The sequence below is a fragment of the Penicillium rubens genome, assembly GCF_028828025.1.
Source record: "Penicillium rubens strain IBT 27055 chromosome Unknown utg000001l_segment0_segment0, whole genome shotgun sequence".
Taxonomy (NCBI): Eukaryota; Fungi; Ascomycota; class Eurotiomycetes; order Eurotiales; family Aspergillaceae; genus Penicillium; species Penicillium rubens.
Window position 1 is genome coordinate 5,874,915 of NW_026890599.1, and position 21,376 is coordinate 5,896,290.

General features: G+C 47.1%; 7 protein-coding genes across 7 annotated transcripts; 5 read left to right on the forward strand and 2 right to left on the reverse strand.

Moving 5' to 3' along the window:
- Positions 1 to 5,210: 5,210 nt before the first annotated feature.
- N7525_002256 (putative MFS multidrug transporter) lies at positions 5,211 to 6,894 on the forward strand (the record flags this gene model as incomplete). Its single annotated transcript, XM_002557045.1, has 3 exons — positions 5,211 to 5,393; positions 5,448 to 6,265; positions 6,324 to 6,894. The coding sequence occupies 3 exons, from the start codon at positions 5,211 to 5,213 to the stop codon at positions 6,892 to 6,894; spliced, it is 1,572 nt and encodes a 523-aa protein (XP_002557091.1).
- Positions 6,895 to 7,273: 379 nt separating this feature from the next.
- Positions 7,274 to 9,169, forward strand: N7525_002257 (putative ab-hydrolase associated lipase; the record flags this gene model as incomplete). The annotated part of the gene is made up of 1 exon (XM_002557044.2): positions 7,274 to 9,169. One exon carries the CDS (start codon positions 7,274 to 7,276, stop codon positions 9,167 to 9,169), a length of 1,896 nt encoding a protein of 631 aa, XP_002557090.2.
- A 1,449-nt stretch (positions 9,170 to 10,618) lies between these two features.
- Positions 10,619 to 10,941, forward strand: N7525_002258 (uncharacterized protein; the record flags this gene model as incomplete). The annotated part of the gene is made up of 2 exons (XM_002557043.2): positions 10,619 to 10,718; positions 10,796 to 10,941. 2 exons carry the CDS (start codon positions 10,619 to 10,621, stop codon positions 10,939 to 10,941), a joined length of 246 nt encoding a protein of 81 aa, XP_002557089.2.
- Positions 10,942 to 13,567: 2,626 nt separating this feature from the next.
- Positions 13,568 to 14,091, forward strand: N7525_002259 (uncharacterized protein; the record flags this gene model as incomplete). The annotated part of the gene is made up of 2 exons (XM_002557042.1): positions 13,568 to 13,787; positions 13,850 to 14,091. The coding sequence occupies 2 exons, from the start codon at positions 13,568 to 13,570 to the stop codon at positions 14,089 to 14,091; spliced, it is 462 nt and encodes a 153-aa protein (XP_002557088.1).
- Positions 14,092 to 15,783: 1,692 nt separating this feature from the next.
- N7525_002260 (uncharacterized protein) lies at positions 15,784 to 16,170 on the reverse strand (the record flags this gene model as incomplete). The annotated part of the gene is made up of 2 exons (XM_061212240.1): positions 15,784 to 15,867; positions 15,994 to 16,170. 2 exons carry the CDS (start codon positions 16,168 to 16,170, stop codon positions 15,784 to 15,786), a joined length of 261 nt encoding a protein of 86 aa, XP_061071466.1.
- Positions 16,171 to 17,351: 1,181 nt separating this feature from the next.
- Positions 17,352 to 18,890, forward strand: N7525_002261 (WD40 repeat domain-containing protein; the record flags this gene model as incomplete). The annotated part of the gene is made up of 4 exons (XM_061212241.1): positions 17,352 to 17,389; positions 17,452 to 17,620; positions 17,704 to 18,571; positions 18,592 to 18,890. The coding sequence occupies 4 exons, from the start codon at positions 17,352 to 17,354 to the stop codon at positions 18,888 to 18,890; spliced, it is 1,374 nt and encodes a 457-aa protein (XP_061071467.1).
- Positions 18,891 to 19,659: 769 nt separating this feature from the next.
- N7525_002262 (uncharacterized protein) lies at positions 19,660 to 21,228 on the reverse strand (the record flags this gene model as incomplete). The annotated part of the gene is made up of 3 exons (XM_061212242.1): positions 19,660 to 19,680; positions 19,945 to 20,921; positions 20,985 to 21,228. 3 exons carry the CDS (start codon positions 21,226 to 21,228, stop codon positions 19,660 to 19,662), a joined length of 1,242 nt encoding a protein of 413 aa, XP_061071468.1.
- Positions 21,229 to 21,376: the final 148 nt, after the last annotated feature.

Here is a 21,376-nt window from a genome sequence, read left to right on the forward strand (position 1 = left end):
GGCTGATAGACCCATCGTGATAAAAGAGGTAGACTTAGAGCGATGTGTTTGCTCGTGTAATTCTCAGATCATACTGATTCCGAACCTGGGAACGACCAAATTTATGCTCTTCGCGTCAGTATCATGTCCTTCTTCTCCGCAATGCGATAGATGTTAAACCCCGCATTATGCTCTCCAGCTTAACGTCAAGAGCGAACGCCCTCGGCAATCAAAATTCTGTCCATGCCCTCGATTGTAGGATATACAACCGAGGCCCTATAGGAGAACTGAAAATTACAATCACTGGGCTAGGGTTTGGGGCTAGGGTTGGGTTGTGGGGGCTCGGCAGTGTCATCGGTAGTTTATAGATTGGGGCAATTGGGATAATAATGCACGCGCTTATCGGACCGCGGCCTATCTATTTGACTCCTATACAACGCAGACAGTTTTGAAGGATAAACTATCTTTATGATGTAGTGTGACGTAAAGGCTCGCCATTCTACCATGCTCCAGGTTAGGTTCATTCCCACCTAGTTGTAGACACAAGTAAACTTCGCTCAATTGGCTGTAGAGGGTATGGAAAGAAGCCGTCCCTGAAAGAGGACACGTACTCCTTCCCCTATATCCCTAACATATATAATCGCCTGTGATGTGCAGCCTGTGACAGGCCTACGGATCTCAAGGCTGCCCCGCTTGGTGTTGACCAGGCTGTTTGGTCGAAGGACTTGATTGAGAACGCTCAGACCGCGTATGAGAATATTGTTCCGACATTTGCGGAGAAGTCTAGCGTTGGGGATCGGATCGCAATTGCGGGTTTGAGTTTGATTCTTGCTGCTTGCGGGGGTGAGAAGGTTGGGGTAGGTATGCGACTATGTCCGGTTACGAGTGGGATTGTGAGGAATTTGGAGGAGGTGAATGCTGTTAAGCTTAGGCATTAGGTAACGCAGGGAATACGCCTAGAGCGCTAAGGGACGATTGCAAGTACTAGTAAACTCGGGCAAAGTGTGTATTGTTGTTATGATTGATTGGTTTGTACCAATTGAATCGTCATGTTAATGCAGGCACTCTAGCGGCCAAAAGAATTGAATACATGTAAATAAGCTCACTTTACCGAGGTAATGCTCAGAGTTCTATATATAGTACTATTAGTAGGATAACTACACCAGAGAAAAACTATTAATTTTTATCCAGTTTTGCTGTTATTTAGAGCGTATATTTTAACTACATTGGAGATAAGTGATATAGGTAGTATTGATGTAGGGCCCAGAGTTGTGACAGTTATATAAGAAAAACCAATATTGTACTAGTAAGACAGAGATGGAGTTGCATGTAACTAACTACATAGTTAGCTAACTAAAAATTTACGGCATCAATTTTCTCTTATCGGGTGCCTCAGGCTTATAGTCCACTAAACTACCTACTCAGTATGAAACCTATGACCTGTACTCACCCTCCTTTTAAACGCCGTATCTTCAGGTTCAAGGCAGCCTCCACATTCAGCCACCATTTGCTTATATCACCAGCTCGCTTACAGCAGACACTGTTTGGGCTACACGTGAGACGTTGTGATAAAATATGTTGAGACAGGGCCGAGGATGCTTTGTTTGTCAGGGTCAATCTAGCTATTCATGGATATTAGCTAGTTTTGTTTGTTTGTAGATAATCAATCCTTCTGTCTCTCTCTCTTCTCTCTCTCTCTCTCTCTCTCTTTGTTTGCAGTCAGATTAGAACTGGTTTCACCCATAAGTCTCGTCTCCTTCTCAAAGCAATTCAAACCCTTTGAAGACTTCTCTAACCCTATGTTACAACCTGCCCCTGGACTGGTGAGTTACACACTAGGCCAAAAACACCACTATATCGGAGCGTTACGCTCAGATATTCCAGGCTCCGATATATATAGTGCGTATCATGACACCCTAGCACCTTTGACACAGATATACCACGGCAATGCGAACGATCCAACCAAGGCTGATTCAACTCGATTTTATTTTAGTGCAAACTCCCCGATGTACGCGAGGAATCAGTCGGATCCTTCATACCGGCAACTGTCATTCATTTACCGAGTACGGGGATATCCTTGAAGGCAATCCAGGAGAACTTGAGCAGATTTCTTACTGAAGATGATGTGTTACAGGATATCTTCAGTTTCGATGGGTATATCGTCGTTCAGTCATCAGTGTCTGAGCTATCAGCTACCCAATGATACGAAAGAACGTGGATGAGTATATTGCGGCACGTTCCTTGAATCTAGTTGACCTTGGAAAGACAAAAGCAGTTGCAGAGGGACCCTACTTCGCGCTTAACGGAGAGCTTCACTAGGCATGGAGACTTTATCTCGATGAGCTTGAAACTTTTACGACTGCAGTCATCACGGACGATACTTGTCAAGAGAAAGGGCATCCTATCAAATTCAGACCATCACATACAGCGGTCGCTAATGGGTCTAAGCCGGCTATTGCTGCTCCCCCTCGCCTTTATCTCCAAGAAAGCAACACTCAGCCTCTAGTCTGAATAAGAATCACAACCAAGGACAATATGCACCTGGCTGAGGCACCAACAATACTACAAGGCCGTGCTTATATTGAGCTTTACGTGAAGCAGTCTCATTAGTCAGAATACGCCGACAATCCAACCAATAATGGTGCGGTTATAGCAGGTAAGACAAAAGTGCCAGCTTTTGCTGGATCTAAAGTTTCCCCCAAACGGCGCATTGATTATTTTCCTCCTAGGGACCCTCTCGGGGATGGGTATCAGGGTCCACAAGGGAGCTCCAGTGGTGCAGTGGCGTCGGTTGCGGGATATCCTCGGGTTCATATCTCCCTATGCAAGGATAGGAAGGAATCGCACGCCTGAATGTGGGAATTGGACCTGACTGACTTTTATATAACCAAGCGACTGGAAGTCTGCGCAATTCAGCCTTATGTCACGGTACCTGGGGTCACAGCGCCACTTGGAATTCTTTACCGATGGAAATATAGTCCCCTCTGTCCAGTACGTCCACGTTTCCTAGACCTTGCATGTTTTTTTCTGTTGGGAAGTCTACATTATATATTAACGTTTTGAAGGGGATTTGACACTATTGAAATCTTGGTCAGGTCATCAACTATGATTCAGGACCTCCTATTGTCCTCAAGACCATGGGGACCCATCCAGAACAGGAAATCCTGTCCACACAACCCACTCCCACACTTGATCAACAACTAAGCGGCCTTTAGTCACCTGATATTATATACCCCACAGACTGGTGTCCATGCAATGACACCAACCAGCAGCGTTTGATGGAATAGTTTCTCGCAGCTCTGGGGAACTACATTGGGGTCAAACACGTCCCTATTTCAGTCCTTAAGCTCTGGTCCCAGGCAGCGCCTCGGTGCCTACGTGTTCAAACCCTCTCTGACTTCCAAGGTTCCTATATTATGTAAGTATCACAAAGTCCCGTCAATATCGTCCAGAAGGCTAACATTTGTATTTTCAACCACAGGCTCCTGGTGCTGTGAATGTCCTTGGTGGATACCACGCCATCGACGAATTCCGCCATGAGTGCTTTGAATCATTCGGTAAAAGCCATATCTGATACATCGCAGAAAGAAATATGGTAAATATTCAGGAATTATTTGAGTCCGAGAATGATATGTATTAACCACGGTAGGGATGGTGGTGCGTCTGTCTCAGCAGGATATTGTCAAGAACGCATGGAGAAGATTTAAATCATGATTCGAAGAGAATGAGTGGAAGGTATGTCATAAAGACACACGAAGGATAATGATTGTGCCCCAAGGACACCCTGGAGCAAGCTATAGAGATGGCACGCCTGGAATGTTTAGTGGGAGTGGTGGCAAACGACCCTGCCCTCCAATCTTTGCTGCGTCGATGATCGGTGCTATGGTGGGTGATTGAATTGACGAAATGGTAATTTATGGACGCAGCTCGTCCGGGAAATACGGTGTGTCGGTGTCCATTAGGAAATGTCGTGTAATTCAGTATTACGTCTCGTTATTTATTCTATGTTATGTTAGAGGTGCTAATATCAAATTGCGACACGACGAGAGGGCTCCTTAAAACCTAGGCTGAAACTCGAATGTAGTATTTAAATAGAGCAGTTTATTATATATGGCAGGTTATAATAATTTTCAAAAGACTTGTAGTGTTAGAAACCAGCATTTCTCTAAGTATCTTTTGTATGGTCCGCCTAGTAAAAGATACATTTGTATATGGGTGGCGGACCCTCGCTTGCGAGTGTGCGTAATTTTTGTAAATGAATTTCAGAGGGCGGTTAATTTGCAACAATTTCTAAAGTCAAAGAACGCACATATACTACTAGGGAAATATCATCTAGCGGAAAATATCATATAGCGCACTGGCGGTTGGAACCCTGCTTTCAATGACGTTTCTTTTCCAACATGGAGGCTGCATATATAGTCTGTGGGGTAGAAACACGTGCATATGATATATCACTTTCGGAACTATATGCATCAAATATTCCGAAAAATGAAGCCAGAAATAAGCAAATCTACGATCTAACAAAGCGGGGCCAAACATGTGGTTGAACATATCAGGGACCGTGCCAAGAAGGTTCTAGATGTCAGTCGTTCTTGTTGGTTTCATCAAGCTACTTTGGCTGTGATGTTGTCAGAACGTAAAGCCGGATTCCATTATTACTGGAGGGAGAGGACAGGCGGTATGTATGTCGCTGTTGGAAGACGCCAAAACCCAGTCGGCTGGGCACTGATATCTCGAGCCCAACATCATCGACGAGTATGCGCCGACAACAAGACACTGCATACACTGTTCTTTATGGATGAACCCTGAAGACGTCCACCTGCAAACCTTGGGAAGCCCCTGAACGAGACCGATGCTCAACCTGTGGACCGGTGTCGCCTCCGATTTCATCAGCCCCACTCCCGACAACTTCCTAAAAAGGAAGCCCAAAGTAGAAGTCTTGGCGCGGAGATTTAGCACCTCGGAATCCATTCGCATGCACAAATCATCTTGCTTTCCTCGTGCGAAAAATTCCAGCAGCCTTCTAGAAACGGGCAATATTCATCAGATAGTCATTATACTGGGTCGGGTAGTGTGTAGTTGCTGGGGCGTCATCGCTTAGAAATAGCCACCAACTCCCGCGGCCACCACCTTGACATGGCTATAAAAATCTTTGCAACATCACACATACAATGGTGCACCACTTACTTGTACTCCGACAACGACAAAAGACACACTTCTGACCAAGTATCATGGGATCGCCAGAAGCCCCTGACCCGGGCAATAAGGCCATGCCACATGATCCGGAGCAGGCCAGAATAAACCAAGAGACTGCCGATTTGGAAAGATTGGGAAGAGAACGCCCAAAGTGCTTTCGTGGCTGTTGGTCAGAGATTTCTTTCTGTCTCTCGATTTTCATGTCCCAAATCCTTGCAGTAAGTCATCGATGATGGTCTTACACCATAAGGAAAAATCTGACATTTCGCTAGGAATACTACATCTCAGGCTCAAATGTCCTCCTTCCGACACTAGTCAAAGAGCTTGATCTGCCCGAAGCATCCGCAATATGGCCGTCTACCGCATTATCACTGGTCGTGACCTCGACCCTCCTAATCTTCGGTAGATTGACTGACATGTTCGGCGGATATATCATTTACAGCGGAGGAGCCATTTGGCTCACTGTATCCTCAATTCTATGCGGTGTCTCCCAAACATGGCTGATGTTGATCATTTGCCGAGCATTGCAGGGCTTTGCTCTGGCCGCTTTTCTTCCATCAGGAATCATGGTTCTTGGTAGCACCTACAGACCGGGACCGAGAAAGAATATCGTCTTCAGTATCTATGGCGCATGTGCAGCGCTCGGCTTCTTCGTCGGGATTTTCTTCTCCGGAGTAGCTGGTGAATATCTCACCTGGAGATGGTACTTCTTCATTGGAGCGATTCTCTCCGCCATCACGTCGGTTCTGTCACTCTTCTCCATTCCCCGGGATTATTCCGAGAAGAGACAACTGGGCGTCCGGATGGATTGGCCTGGTGCATGTCTTTCCGTTCCGGCTGCCGTGTTCATTGTTTTTGCTATTGCGGACAGTTCCTACGCGCCACAAGGATGGAAAACGCCATATATCCCTCTGTTCCTCGTTCTTGGGCTCATTCTTCTCGGGATAATGGTTTACGTGGAAGGATGGGTCGTGAAAAACCCTCTTCTGCCTGGCGACGTGTTCCGAGTGAAGTATATGCTGCCTCTGGTCATCGCTCTGCTATTTCTTTACGGCACATTGGGCATATTTCTACTCTATGCCGTTCTTTAGTGAGTCATACCCTGGAGGTCTTTTTCAGTCTGGGATTTTTACTAACAACATCTATAGCATGTCTGACATAATGGGTGCTTCGCCAATGCAAATCGTGGCGTGGGCTGTGCCTATGGGTGTCGGTGGTCTTATTCTCTCAGTCGGAGGAGGAATGATCTTCCACAAAGTCCCAGGAACGATACTTATGTTGATATCATGCCTCGGCTACGTGGGCTCTGGGTTGTTTTTCGCCGTCATCCCTCTTGGCGGAAATTACTGGGCTTTCGTATTCCCGGCGATGATATGCGGGACAGTGGGCATTGACATCAGCTTCAATCTCGCCAATGTCTTTATAACAACAAACCTTCCAAAGGCAAGGCAAGGCTTAGCTGGTGCATTGATCAACTGTACGCTGCATTTGGGGATCGCTGTCATGCTTGGTTTCGCGGATATTGTACATACCCAGACTTCTGAGTTGGGTACTAAGGACAGCTACAAGGCTGTCTTTTGGTACCAAACAGGACTCGCGATACTGGGTCTTCTAATTGTCGTTTTCTTCGTTCGAATTCGCGAGGCTAAGAGTGAGTTGACGCTTGATGAAAGAGAAGCAATGGCAGCGGAGGGAAATGAAAGGGTTGGCGAGGTCTGAGGCGTTTGATACCCCTTGTGTTTGCATTAGAAGTAATACTGGCCTTTGATAGAATCCAAGATATGACACTCCTTGTCTGTGAACTTTGCAGAAACTACAATAGGTATACCATGGGTTGTACATCGCCATTCTATTTATAGAGCAATACGCATGTGATCTCTGATTGGCCAACCGGGCCCACGATCACATGTGTCCCTGAATCGATCACGTGATATAGCTCGGTCCAAGGTCTTGGCATGCATGGCCCGGAAGCAATGCACAGTGATACTTGATGATGTTTTAGGACTCTTGTACTCCGTACAGTCGCCACCCCCGGAGTCTAGAAAGAGAGATCACAATGTCCCCTTTGGACCCTGGATGACGAGCGAAATCCATGACAATGTCGGTCACAACGATTCCGCTCGAGCCCCTCATAACGACCGCACGTGCGGAGACGAGTCACGCCGGCTCGGCCATGCGACACGCTCAACCAGACCGAATACAGCCTGACAAGAAAGGGAAGGGGGTGGTGGTTGAGGATAGCAAGGCTGTGTCGCCCACGGCCTTTGCTGGGACATCATCGTTTACAGAAAAACAACCTTCGTCCGGCCTTGATTTCCTGACTGCAGAACACCCGCTTTTCCCACCGATGCGATCGTATGGACCTCCGTCTGCGTTGCGCAGAGTCCAGTACTATATATTTATTGTCGCCTCGCTTTTTCTGTCGCTATGCTTTCTGGGTGTCATATTTGTTGGGGCCCTGGTCCACACAGCTGGAGTCGCAATTTCGGAAGCTCGTCTGCGATTGAGCGGAACCAATCCGGACACAAAAAGGGTGTTCTATACAGAGGAACAGGCGCGCAGGAAGGCAAGGGCTAAGGCCGATCGGAGATGGACTCTGCGCCAACAAAAGAGGGATATGGATGAGGAACAGGGACCAGAAGAATGCCAAGAATGCCCATCGTTGGAAGGAGGCAAGGACCCTATAGTTGGTGATGTCGCTTACTATGCTCGCCGAGTTGGTCTCGATGTGGAGACATTTCGTGTCCAGACCGAGGACGGCTTTATCATCACCCTATGGCATGTGTACAATCCCCGAGAGTATGAAGCGTTATCACTAGAAGAGCGGCGTGAGCGTGGGCCCGATGTTTTCACCAAGCCGAAAACGCCAAATCCGTCCCGTTCACAGTCTAACCGTCGGTATCCTGTTCTGTTGGTCCATGGGTTGCTGCAAAGCGCTGGTGCATTCTGTACGAACGACGAGGATAGTCTGGCATTTTACCTGTGCAAGTCCGGATACGACGTTTGGTTAGGGAATAACCGCTGTGGGTCACATCCAGAGCATGTCACTTTATCGACCAACGACCCACGTATGTGGTCTTGGGACATTCGCCATCTCGGGACCTTGGACCTTGCAGCACTCACTTCGCGTGTGATCTACGAGACTGGCTTCGAGAAGTTAGGACTCGTGTGCCACTCCCAAGGGACCACGCAGACCTTCGTTGCTCTAGCCAAGGAACATCGTCCTGAGTTGGGTGAATACATTTCAGTCTTTTGTGCGCTTGCACCGGCTGCATATGCCGGCCCCCTTGTCAGCAGACCGTATTTCCGATTCATGAGCCTTCTCCCACCGTCGATATTCCGACTCGTCTTTGGAATCCACTCGTTCATTCCGTCCATGATGACTGCTCGGCGTCTCCTCCCGCCTAAGATATATGGAACTCTAGCATATTGGGTGTTCTCCTTCTTGTTCGACTGGTCTGACACGCGCTGGGAGCGTGACCTGCGCCATCGAATGTTTCAGTTCGCCCCTGTGTACGTCAGTGCTGAGTCGATGCGCTGGTGGTTGGGGAGCGACAGCTTCGCGAAACATAAATGCATTTTGTCCACAGAGAACGAGCTGCTCCAGGAGACGAACGCAAACCCGCATATGCGAGACCCCGTTTCTGAGCACGGTGACAATCCCGCAGAGGCATGTTTGGGAAGTCCAGCTCCGAGCCCCTGGTATGGTCCGAGAACACCTCCATTTGCATTCTGGATCGGAGGCGCCGATGCTCTTGTTGACGGTCGCCGGCTTCTGAATCGCTTCCAAAGTGGCCGTGAGCCTCACGTGAGCCTCGTTCATTCAAAGGTCATTGAAGAATATGAACATCTCGATGTCCTGTGGGCGATGGATGCGATCGACCAAGTTGGCAGGGAGGTCAACCAGGTCATTTGGACAACTATGCCTGATGAAGCACGTCAGATATGTCGTGTTCCGCGCGGACTGAACTTGGACATGGTAGACAGAGGTTAGATTTATATATCTTACTCTATAACATTCTTGGACTGAACAACATTTGAAGTTTAGAGTAACAGAGGTGTTTAGAGTAACAGAGGTGTGTTCAGATGTTTCATGCACATATAATGGTACCCGATTGCTATATGAATTTGAATCTTCCCTCTACACGGTTTCAAGTGTTAGTTGTCGTCAGCTTTTCATACTTGGATGTGTTCTGTTCATAAATTTGTAGAGCTATGCCTATGTACGAATTTGCGGCGACTGTCGCTGTGCTTATGTATACCCCTTTCGGTCAGGTACAAGCATTGGTCAGGTGACTATGTATATTCGCCTCAGGCTTTCATGTCACCAAGAATTGGGTGATGATGCATTTGCCCTTCAATCGCTATTCTCACAAATGCCAACACATTTTATCAGCTTTCGCTGCCAATGGCCTTGAGGGCCATGGATAACCCAGCACAAATTTCCAGTCTATCGTTGAAGTACTTCACTTACAGCCCAAGTCAACCTAAGCTCTGGCAGGCCCACTAACCCCGCAATCCCCAGATTTGGGTGGGACCGGCCAAAACCTCCGGACTCCACCATAACATTCCACTTTTATCGGGTCATAACATCTATATGCATATGGCAAACATGGAAGCAACTAAGTCACATTTAATATATTCCAATTTGGCCTCCTCCCTGTGTGGCACTTCAGGGGAACCCACCTATGGGCGATCATCACACCCGGCTAGGCCCCTACTTGTCTGTGTCACGATGTACACGGCGGTGAGTAGTCGAGGGCACACAGGTACTTACACTGTCCTAATATACATCCATTCATGTACTTGGGGTCAATATGTGATGCCAAACCTGACCAATGGGATACAGCCAAGGCTAATCAAGACTGTTTCGACAGGACAGAGAATGTGGGGAAAGGGCTAACACGGCCCCATTGTCATCGACTGGCACCTCCTATCAGTTGGAGGGCGGTTTTCAATGGACCTACCTGTCGAGTCTCCTTCAATGTTGGCAGTTTTGTAAATAAACGATTGTGTACCTCGGAGATAGAAATCACAATCCATGGAACAAAGCTAGCCAGCTCACTTGGCTCATCATCACATCAAAATCGAGACAATTTAACCCTGGAAGCCATCAGGGACATGGATTCTGAAACTCTGTCGAGGACACGATGGTTATATGATGCATCGCGACCATTGGTTTGCCACCGAACAGGGGTGCCGTAGATGTCACCTTTCACCCAGTCCCAGGTCCTGGCTGACTCCCAACCCCGCATTCAGTCAGATGATGCCTGTGTATATAAGTGCTTCTTCCATGTCCCTCCCCTGCTTGGGTACTTCTTTGCTTTTCAAGAAACTCTCCCCTCCATCGGCCATTCCATCCACTTCCATCAATCAACTCATCGAATTTACACCATCAACTTGACTTCTTCATCAAAACCCTATCCAACACACTACATCGAAGATGTCGGCAGCCATGGGTCCTATTCTACAGCAACTGCAGGCCCTCCCTGCCCGGTCAAGGCAGGGTCTGAATAACCTGCGCCAGCGTATCTTCCAGCAGGGTATGATCTTCCCCCTTGTCTTCCGACCGTCTCAACCTCCTTGATCCTGATAGCAATATAACTAACACTGTCTAAAGGAGAGAGACAACCCAAGGAAGCCAACCTCCTACGCACTTCCCTAAGTGTTCACCGTCCTGTTTGGATCACTGCGGGCGGTGGTATATACACTAGCATGGCAGCTGTGTACCTCACGATGCGATATCTGAAGCGTGTTGCTCGGTAGATGGGTCAGGCAGGCACTGCTGCCTACTCGACGTCTACTCAACTCGACTTATTCTACATTCTACAACTCCCACGCATGTTTTCTACTACTCTTCACATACATACCCCTTTTATGCCAGTCGCCATGTATCTGTCGCCGGTTTCTCTGTCTGGTCGGTAGTTGTGTCCGACTGGGGGAACTATCCATGTCCTTGATTGGGCTTCTCTTTCTTTTGTTCGGTCGGTCGCTGGAATCTTCGCCATTGGATGGCAAGACAGACCTGGAGTTTTGTGATGAGGGCTACTTTACCCTAAATCGATAGTATCACAATGAACATCTTACAAATACCCCAGGGTTGGCATTATAATATATGTATCATGTATCTGGGTCCACATCTAAACTGTGTCGCTTGACTTTTACCTAGAGTCCTCATGTGTGACGGTAAAAATGACATCGCCTAGCTCAATGTGCCGGCGATGACCATGAAGGTTTGAACAGTGCGTGGTAATAATGACTGAATAACACACTGTCCAGGTAGACACAAAGAAGAAGGCCAGTCTAGACCTAATCCCAGCCATGGGGCGATACACACTCTCAAATGAGAGAGGTGTAAACAGAGTGAAGGCCAGGCGTTTTTCAAACACAGTACACACACATCGGAGATCCACTGTACGAATACCCAATGTACTTTCGCACCTATAAAAGTAGGTTATGTACCAGTACAAGTAAACAAGTCACTCAAAGTAGAAAAGTAGAAGTGACAGATCCACTCAGCTGAAGAATCCACCACCAGTATCCGAGACGCTCCACTTCGCCATCGCCCAAAGAAATCAGGAGTGCGCTTAGCCCCTCCCTTTCCACCATACACGATACACGATACCTCAGGCAGATACTTTGTACACAACCTTCTGTCCTATCATACCGCTGCTATTTCTCAGGGCGTCGTCACTCTGCTGGGGTTAGCCTGTAGGATGATCTCATTGCTGATGGGTGCATGCGTTAGTTTCTATTTAGGGGCTTGGCGACCCCGCGTTTGTGTTTCGTGTGCGGAATTTCCTTATTGGGTGGTTTGACAGGGGCTATGGAAATGAGTATGTGCCCATATTTGCATGTTGAGCCAGTGGGCATTCCCGAGTATGGGCCAATCATTTGAAATGTGGCATGATGGAGGCCTTGCGAAGAGGTTGTTTGAAGCCTTGGAAGTTTGGCGTCATTGAAGTTCGCCCTGTGTCTTTCCCGTTGGCGGAATGAGGAGATACTTTTGACTCAGTTATCTAAATAGCTCTGGAGGGAAAAGGGTTCTTATCCATGCCCCTAAACAACTTACGCGTCTGTCATGTTGAGTGAAGCTCCACGCATCTCTGCTAAACCTGTGACAATGACTTGTCGAACAAAGCCGTCGAATTAGCCTCATTTGCTACATGCACAACTGCATGTCGAGGGAGATCTTTTGCGGCATTTCAAGCAGCGATGACATGGTTGGACGATCTATCCTCTCATGTTTGTCAATAGACACGGCCGGATTGTCGGACTGACGATAATGACCATATTGTGCGACTTCTTCCGCGATGGCTCTATTCATATTCTATATGTCGGCGTGAATCAGTCTTTTGTACAGTGATATTCGATCTCAGTTTTAGCTCAGTTCTCACTCTCTTTATCTCAGGAGCCCCCACCTCAAGCGCACTAATCCGCATCGCATCAGGATATATTTCCGCCAATCTTGCATTTGTCTATGTATCTTGTTGTTTATAGAAACAGCGTTCTATACAGCATGTATTGTGAGATCAAAAATAATATGTAAAAATACTATGAATGTGGAAATTCCAATCTTGTACTGTAGAAAGTAAATGAATGTTTTGTCTATATTTTTCATACATGGCAAGGAGCATCTATTTATGCTTCTTTTTCGTATACTCCCACTATGACAGATCTGAAAGACTCGGTGAGAGTGAACAACATGGACTCGGTGACAAAAGGCAGGAATAACCGAGTACATGGCCAAAAGCAGCGATAATGTAGTGAGATTATGCCCTGTATGCTGGTGACAGCAATGTCATGATCTAGCTGCATATAGCCAAGAAAACCAGGCTTCTTTTGGTCAGAGACTGGGTGCCAATCCTGCATAACAGACATCTGCAGGATACCCCACGGATTCGCGTTAGCGTTGTAAAGATGAAAATGGCCAGTATTAATGGAAATCAACTGGGATTTTCAACATATCTTAGTGTAAGTTATAGTACAGATGTGCTCGAAATCAGTTTCACCACTTTATTCTCTCTGGTTATTTTCTAAACTTAAAGTGGCACACCTCGCGTTACCAATGATGGTTTGCCACAAGCTGGATACTTGGGCACATTTCCATGCTCCTGCAAGCTGCTACAGACAAGGAATAACATGCATGGATACCCCATGAACTGATTACGGCCAACAGAAAAGCGAGGCTGAGCACAGCACGAGCCCAACATTACTATTCCTAGCCATTTCCTCGGGCTGCGCCCACCTTGCTTGTCTTCCTGTCTCCCTCTTCATTTTGTATAAGATGCTCACTTTTCCTCCTCACTTCTCTCTTACTTCCCATACAATCCATTGCTTCTGACAAATAATTCACCATATCATTATTATCAACGCACTTTGAATCTTCGCCATGGTTATCTTGCATCTCCCCAAGGACGAAGAAATCGTGGATTTCGAGAAATTGGTTCTCGGACAAGCCTACCGTTTTACCGACCGAGCTTTCATTCGCGAGGCTCTTCAAGGCCCTAGTATCTACAATCACGACGGGCAAAAGACCCTCGCATTGGTCGGCGATGCGATACTCCGCCAATCTCTCGTTGAACAAGGCCGAGAGAGGAGCGAAACTCCGGGTAAGCCCCCTCCCTTAGCAATGACTATTTTGCAAGTATGCTAAGTATAGTATCATTGACAGAGGAGATTCAGAACGTCATCACCAAGGTGGCCTCCAATATCAACCTGTATTACCGGGGCATTGCCCTTGGACTTGACCCTTTCATCGTGAAGAACCCGGGCCAGTTGGGCATAACGGCCGGAAGGAAAACCATGGCTACCACCATGGAAGCTATAATTGGCGCAGTTTTCTATGATTCCGCCAAGAACGGCGATGACCTCAAAAGGGTTCTCATTGCCCTGGGCCTCGCCTGGCCCGAGTGATCCTGCCCTTCCCTTCAGTCGTACTTCCTTGTCATGGAGACATCAGGAAGCCTCGATGGGGGGAAGGGGGGATCCCTTGCAAGACTGGACCTTTTTCATTCAGCAGTGAAGTGGCCTCTGAAGTGACCTCTATGTCACAGCACTATTGAATGAGCCTTGTACACTTTGCAATGGATCCCTCTTGCCCCCTCATGGCGGCTTCCTTATGTCTCTATGGCTGGGAAGTATATCATGAAGACCACATTTCAGGCAATTTGGAGACAGAGGAGGAATGGAACTGGCGTTTCATGAGATAGTCACTTATCAATAGTGGAAATGAAAGTAAAGTAGCGGCACTGAAAATACCTCCACGGGTAGTAATTTCTTTCTCTCCTAGAATATCTAAAAGTACCCAGAGCCCCAGCTGTGACCTATGGATCTCAAGCAATTGATCCTCGGTGAGAAAGTCAAAATTCAACATTCAGCCGTGCCGCAACACCGGATAGTTTCACCGGAAACCGACGACAACTCCGAGATAAACATGGTTACACCCTCTTACCCCGGGCTTACTGTAACGTCCATGGACATGCATACATAATTGGTAAGTGTAGCTGGAAGAGGGCCTAAGTATGCAGCTCTTGTCGAGACATACAGACCATGGAAATTGCTGTGCGAGGTTAGTGAGATTAGGGAAAATAGAATAGCTCTCTAAAGTATTTCACAAGCGAGCTGGCCACACAAGCGAGCTGGCCACCCTAAAACACATAGTACATGCGATAAATTACAACTTGATCTTTCAACAACGGTGCTCTATAGGGTCTTTTCCTTAAAGCTTGATGCTTTTTAGCTAACATTGTTGAAAATCCCAGCCAATTTCTATTAATACTGGCCATTTTCATCCCCACAACGCTAACCCTAATTGAGGGGGTATCCTGCAGATCTCTGTTATGTAGGATTGGAATACAGGCTCCTACCAAAAGAAGCCTAGATTCCTTGGCGGTATGCACTTTGATCATGACATTGCTGTCACCAGCATACAGGTCATTATCACACTGCATCGGCGCCTAAACATTGCAATTGAGCCTGCTTTCAGTCATGTCTTTGCACATTCCTACGTTGTTGTCACCGAGTCCATGTTGTTCACTCTCACCGAGTCTTTCTGATATGTCATGTGAGTACACGAAAAAGAAGCATAAATAGATGCTTCTTTTTCGTATACTCCCATGAAAGACAAAACATTCATTTACATTTTACAGTACAAGATTGGAATTTTTACATTCATAGTATTATTCATATATTATATTTGATCTCACAATACATGATGTATAGAACGCTGTTTCTATATTCAACAAATATCTAGCATATTTAGGGAGTCTAGGAAGAGTTCATGTCCTTATGACTGCCATATATATATTTTCAGATTTTTGCAGCGTATTTTTCGGTAATCTTTGAAATGATGATAAGATGGTCTTCTACCCTCTTTGAAATTGATATATAGTATTTAAAATTCTATGAATAGCTATAGACAAGTAATGAAATCAAATAAAAACGTGGTTGTTGAGATACCAAGTCACATTTGCTATATGTTTTAGGGTGGCCAGCTCGCTAGTGGATTACGCTATACACTATTGAGTATCTGTAGTATCATTCCAATATTCAGTCATCATCCTCACCATCGTCATCTTAATCCTCATCCTCATCCTGATCGTCGGCCTAGAGACCATATTCATCTTCAAACTCCTTGAGAGGCTGGAGGGTAGGAGAGAAGCCAGATGCTTCGAAGCCTTGCTTAATAGCCTATTTTAAACGTCATTTCATAGTCATTTTCCCATTTGAAGAACATATATTTTCCAACACGGCCGTATAGGTGACGACAAGGTTCGCCGTCTTAAGAGTAAACATTGGCAAAAGAATATCACGTACAGCACCCTTAATCTGGTCAACGGTGATAGCGCGCACATTCTTAAGCATCTTCTCCTGGTGGTCGCTAGGCAAGTTGCGTACGACTTGGCGAATGGAACTGCCTTGCGCCCCACTAGCAGTAGTTATCTGCTCATTGGCAAAGTTGACCGCAACGCTACTGATAGCACCCTCCAGCATCAAGGGATCTAGCCAAGGAGGCCTCACCACACTTTGGGATCCAAGACCCTCAATCCCTAGGAAAGCTTCCGTAAACTGTCGATTGAAAGACAGAAGCCTTCCGGATGACCTTTTTCAACCTCTACCGCCAACGAATCTCTTCCCACAATCTCTCGTCTCCATCCCCACAGCCATCGAATTGCCACTTACGGCATAGAAATAGAAGAAGCCGTGAAAAGGCAAAGGCAAGAAAAGCACCAGGAGATGATGGTAGCCCCAGACTCCCTACGCCACAAGCTAATCGGGTGCCGGTCTTCCTGCAGGTGCTCGGTCAATATGTAACGCGTGCGTACGCACTACTCCTAGTCATACTTCCTGCGCTCAGCACTGTTGTCTTAGAAGAACAAGAGCGATTGCCAATTCGCAAGGTTTTACCGACCGGCCTGTTGCATCCCACCCAATGCCGTTCACAAGTTCCTAGAGGCAGTGGGCGAACGAACGATCAGCAAGTCGCCCTGCAGGTTTTCCGATAGTCTCTCAGTGGGTTGGCCCGAACCAACCACTTCCAGCTGTTAGCAGGCCTGACTCCACTCCTGCATAGCAGCATATACCTAGAACGAGCTATATCGGCAAATTAATTCATTAACATCATCCCCATCATCGCCATCATGATATATTTATGAATACCTAAATGAGATAAATATTAATAGTGTTATGGCAGCATACAAACTGAAATTATTAGACCATTTGTAAAGGTATGTTATTCTATTCGCGATCTGCGAAACCCTTTCCACACCAATGACTTAGTGACAACTAACTAAATGGAAAGAATGTACTTTTACTCAGAAGGGTCTATATTGTTCCTGGTGATATTCTTGGCAGTTCCTCCCCCTTCTCCTATTCTCGCACCGACCGCGTCACATCAGTTCCCCAGCTTCTAGCTTCAATTGACAAAGAGGGTTCAACCACTGCTTCCATTCGTTATCCTCCACGGTACTAGACTTCACAGGTTGAAGTGACTTACCTCTTCCAGTCGCAAAGTCTTCGTCGAATTAGCTACAAGTTTCAGCCTACCCCTTTGTCCACGCTCCTTTCCTCACATCCACCCCAACGAAGCGAAGCGTAACCCCTTACCCCGTTCGAAAAGGGTTTCTTGAAGAAGATAAGCGGCGCTCTATCGACTCTCGACTTCGTCGTTCAAAATGCCTAGTTCACTGACGCCGCAGCAAGCAGCAGAGCTGTGAGTTCACGTTGTTGGAGCCTTGCTGATGCTTTCACTGACCAACGTTGGAATACTCTAAGAAATAAATCCATTATAGCCTATCTGTCAGCACATGGCCTTGCCGAAACCCTCGCGGCCTTTCGAAAAGAATCGGATTTTCCAGATAACATGTTTGACGCGACCGCTGCGAAACAGTATGAAAATCTACTAGAAAGAAAATGGACCAGCAACTCTACCTTAATGAAAAAGGTGGCAACCCCCTGTTCTATTTGGGCCGAATTGTTCAATGCTATAATTCCGCTACAGCGACACTGACAATTTCTGCCCAATAGCTACTGGCCCTCGAATCCCACAACAAAGCCCTCCAAAACGAGCTCAACTCGACCCGCCCTTCCTTCCTCAACCGTAACGCAGACGTCAACGATTGGCTTCCTCAACATCCGATACGCTCGTTGGAGTCGCATCGTGATTCCATAAATTGCATAGCTTTCCACCCTAAGTATTCTTTGATCGCGTCCGGCTCCGGTGATTTGACAATACGGATCTGGGACTGGGAAGATAGTACTTTAGAGAGGACACTCAAAGGACATACGATGGCGGTATGTGACGTCGATTATGGCGACACATCTAGCGGGATTCTCCTGGCTTCCTGCAGCTCTGATTTTACGATCAAGCTATGGGACACGACGGACGATTATAAGAACGTCAAGACCTTGCGAGGTCACGACCACATTGTCAGTGCTGTTCGTTTCATACCATCGGGGAACCTTCTTGCCAGTGCAAGCAGGGATATGAAAGTGATATTGTGGAATGTTATTAATGGCTATCGCGTGAAAACCATAGAGGATCACACTGGATGGGTACGTGATATTTCGCCGTCTTTTGACGGGCAGTTCCTTCTGTCTACCGGGGATGATATGACTGTCCGCCTCTGGGAAATCTCTGCCAGCCAACCGATATGCAAGTTCACAGCGACTGGACACGAGAATCGCATTCTTTGCTGTGCAGTTGCCCCGGCGACATCCTTTCGATACCTTGCGTCGTTCCTTGAGTCAAGGGGGTCGACGATAGCTGCTGAGATCACGGCGACTGGCTCACGTGATAAAAGCATCAAACTATGGGACTCTCATGGACGCTGCATCATGACTCTCACCGGTCATGCCAGCTGGGTGCGTGCGATTGCCTTCCACCCGGGGGGAAGTATCTTCTTTCGGTATCAGATGACAAAACAATGCGTTGTTGGGATTTGAGTCAACAAGGCAGGTGTGTGAAGTCTATTAGCAATGCACATGATGGATTCATTACTTGCTTAAAGTGGGTCCCGGGAATTGCGAAGGATACACGCAATGGCACTATGACCATCTCTTACCAAAGGAAGGGAAGCGCAGAATTACCGAGGAGCAAATTAGATGAGGTAGGCCAACCTGGCGTGCAAATTCGTTGCGTGCTAGCCACGGGGGGCGAGGATCAGAAGATACGAGTCTTTGCTTTACAGGCTAATGACCGCAGTCACAAATAGATCCATTCGCCGTTTAATGAATGGGATTTTATTCGATTGTTTTATGGACCTTGGCTCTTTGAAGTATTGTAGTTGAAAACTAGATTCTTCCAATATAAAAGGTGGCCACAAATCAGGAAAATAATTTCCCCAGCCGCAGTTTTGGAGGGTTTTTAATCCTGCAACCACCTGTGACCAGAGCTTCTAGGTATTGACGAAGCCTATAAAGACCTAATTTATGACTAGTAAGAAGACCGAGTCGGCTTGAGTCGGCGCCTGATGCGTCCGGTGACTGTCTACGCTCTCAGGCACTGAGGGGCGCACAGCTTGCTTGAAACTGGGTGGGCACTCGGGGGCCTTTGAATGTTGGAGCATCCAGCGGGACATGTTTACGACTTCCCTATATGCTAGGAGTCCAAGAGAACATGAACAGGACTTTCCATCGCTCTAGTACCACTCGGGAATTTCTTTTGGACGCTAATTAAAACAACGACAACAACGACAACAACGACAACACTCCGGTGCGAATGAACAATTGCAATCCGACTATCTTTCTCTTTCCCCCTAACTTATCGTTTAAAACCCAGATAGCTATTGTATCTCCTATAAGGGAAGTCGTTAACCCCGCCGGAGTCACGTTCCCCAGAATTGCCAAGCTTGCTTTTAGACTCCGGTGGGCTAACCTTACCTGCTTGAACTAGTTCATGTGGATGTATTCCCCCCCTGTAGATGAGTCGAACATTGCACGATTTAAGGCCTAGCAAAAGCGCCCACCATGCAGGCCTTGCACCTATCGTTTTGTTTGGTTGATCTAGAAAGAAAGGATTCTAGGGGGGTTTTCAATCTATATGCTATAGATCGTGGGGGTGTTAAATCTCCCTATATCACATGACTTCTCCCTATACATGGATGTATGTAGTTCAGTACTACCCTTTCATTCCTCTCTTACATAGCTCTCCACACAGTACATACCATACTGTTCAGCCTTCTATGATCGCGTTTACACCGTGGATCTTACCACAATGGGACTTTCATCCAAGTCAGACTCGTGATCCCACTTGTCTCTGACTGTCACCGGCAAAACGTTGTTGAGAACGCCAGCCTGGGCCCTTAAATTCAACGTCTGAACACCCTCTTCATGCTCAATTTCAATTCTTCCACTCTCCGTGCTCCGAACGAATGAGATAATCATATGAAGCAAATTGGCGAATTTGACCAACTCCACTTGGTGGGAGCTTTCCCATTGCTTGATCTTCTCTCGCACGTCCTGGACACGGATATCTTCAAAAGTTCCATACTTGTGATACGCAAGAACAAAGTTAGGTATCTGCCCAATCCACAACCGTGCTAGCTCATCTCCCAGGGTGTCAACATCCATTCTCTTAATGGACCGAGTCTTCAAGTCAAACACAGCTGATTGTGGAATATGCTGACCCCCCTTGGTGATTTCCAGCTCATTCAACATATCAGCTACAGCGATGGGATGGCGACTCGCGATTGCTGTTCCTTCCAGTGAAGCCAAAAGACTCTCTTCTTGCTCTTTTTCAGTCTCGGGGTCGCTGTTCTCCATTGTCTTCAAGCCGGGAGCCATGTCGGGCAAATACCCATCAGCCTGGAACCGAACCAGGCAGTTGATGCCCGCAAAATTATAGTTTATCATTCGCTGATGGGATTCCGACCCTTTGACACGAGCGCTCCACGTGGTGTATGCTTCTGGGAATGTATGTCCGTATCCTCGGACATTGGGGATCCTCTCAGTAGGCGAGTTCTCCCTTCGGACCAGGAAAACTGTCTGGCCCACCAGCTCGACAATCATTCTGAAGGGATGATTTTGGCCCCGCGCAAAGCGCAGCAAGTTACCCATTGTGCTCCCGCAACCCACGATATCCAAGTCGGCCAAGGAAAAGTCGGGTTTGTCCGTCAAAATTGCGCGGATCATTGGTTCCAATGGATACGTCGGGTATCGTGCGGCATTTGGATCGCGATAGTACTGGTCCGAGTCTTCTCGGAGCTTGGTAGGTCTTGAAAGTGGTGTCCAGGCCGGTGGCTCGCCTAAAAGATATACATTAGTTTATTGATGACGGCGATACATATAATTTGAACTGGAGTCTTTACCTGGAACAATGATTTGATGGCTGCTCTTGTCAAGCCAATTGTACGATGTCAGATACTGACTGCCGGTGATGTGAGCAGCACTGTCTTTTTCGTCCGCTGCCCCTTCAAGGTCATTGCGTTGAATAGTTGCGAGGATATCGCCCAGTGGTGGGGCTGGAGTCGGAACCGTGTTGGTCCTAGACATGCCTCTCCCTCCAGTATTCCTTTCCCTCCATCTTCCTCCTCGAGATTGGAAGGATAGCATTTTCAAGCTTATTGTCGGTAGTGGATGATCTTGCTATGCTGATGGGCGGCTGTCGGAGCAGGTGAGAATCGCGCTGGATTTTATTAGACCAGCACGTATGGGATATTGTTGGTGACCTTGTTCCGGGTTTCCTGTTTCTGTTTGGATT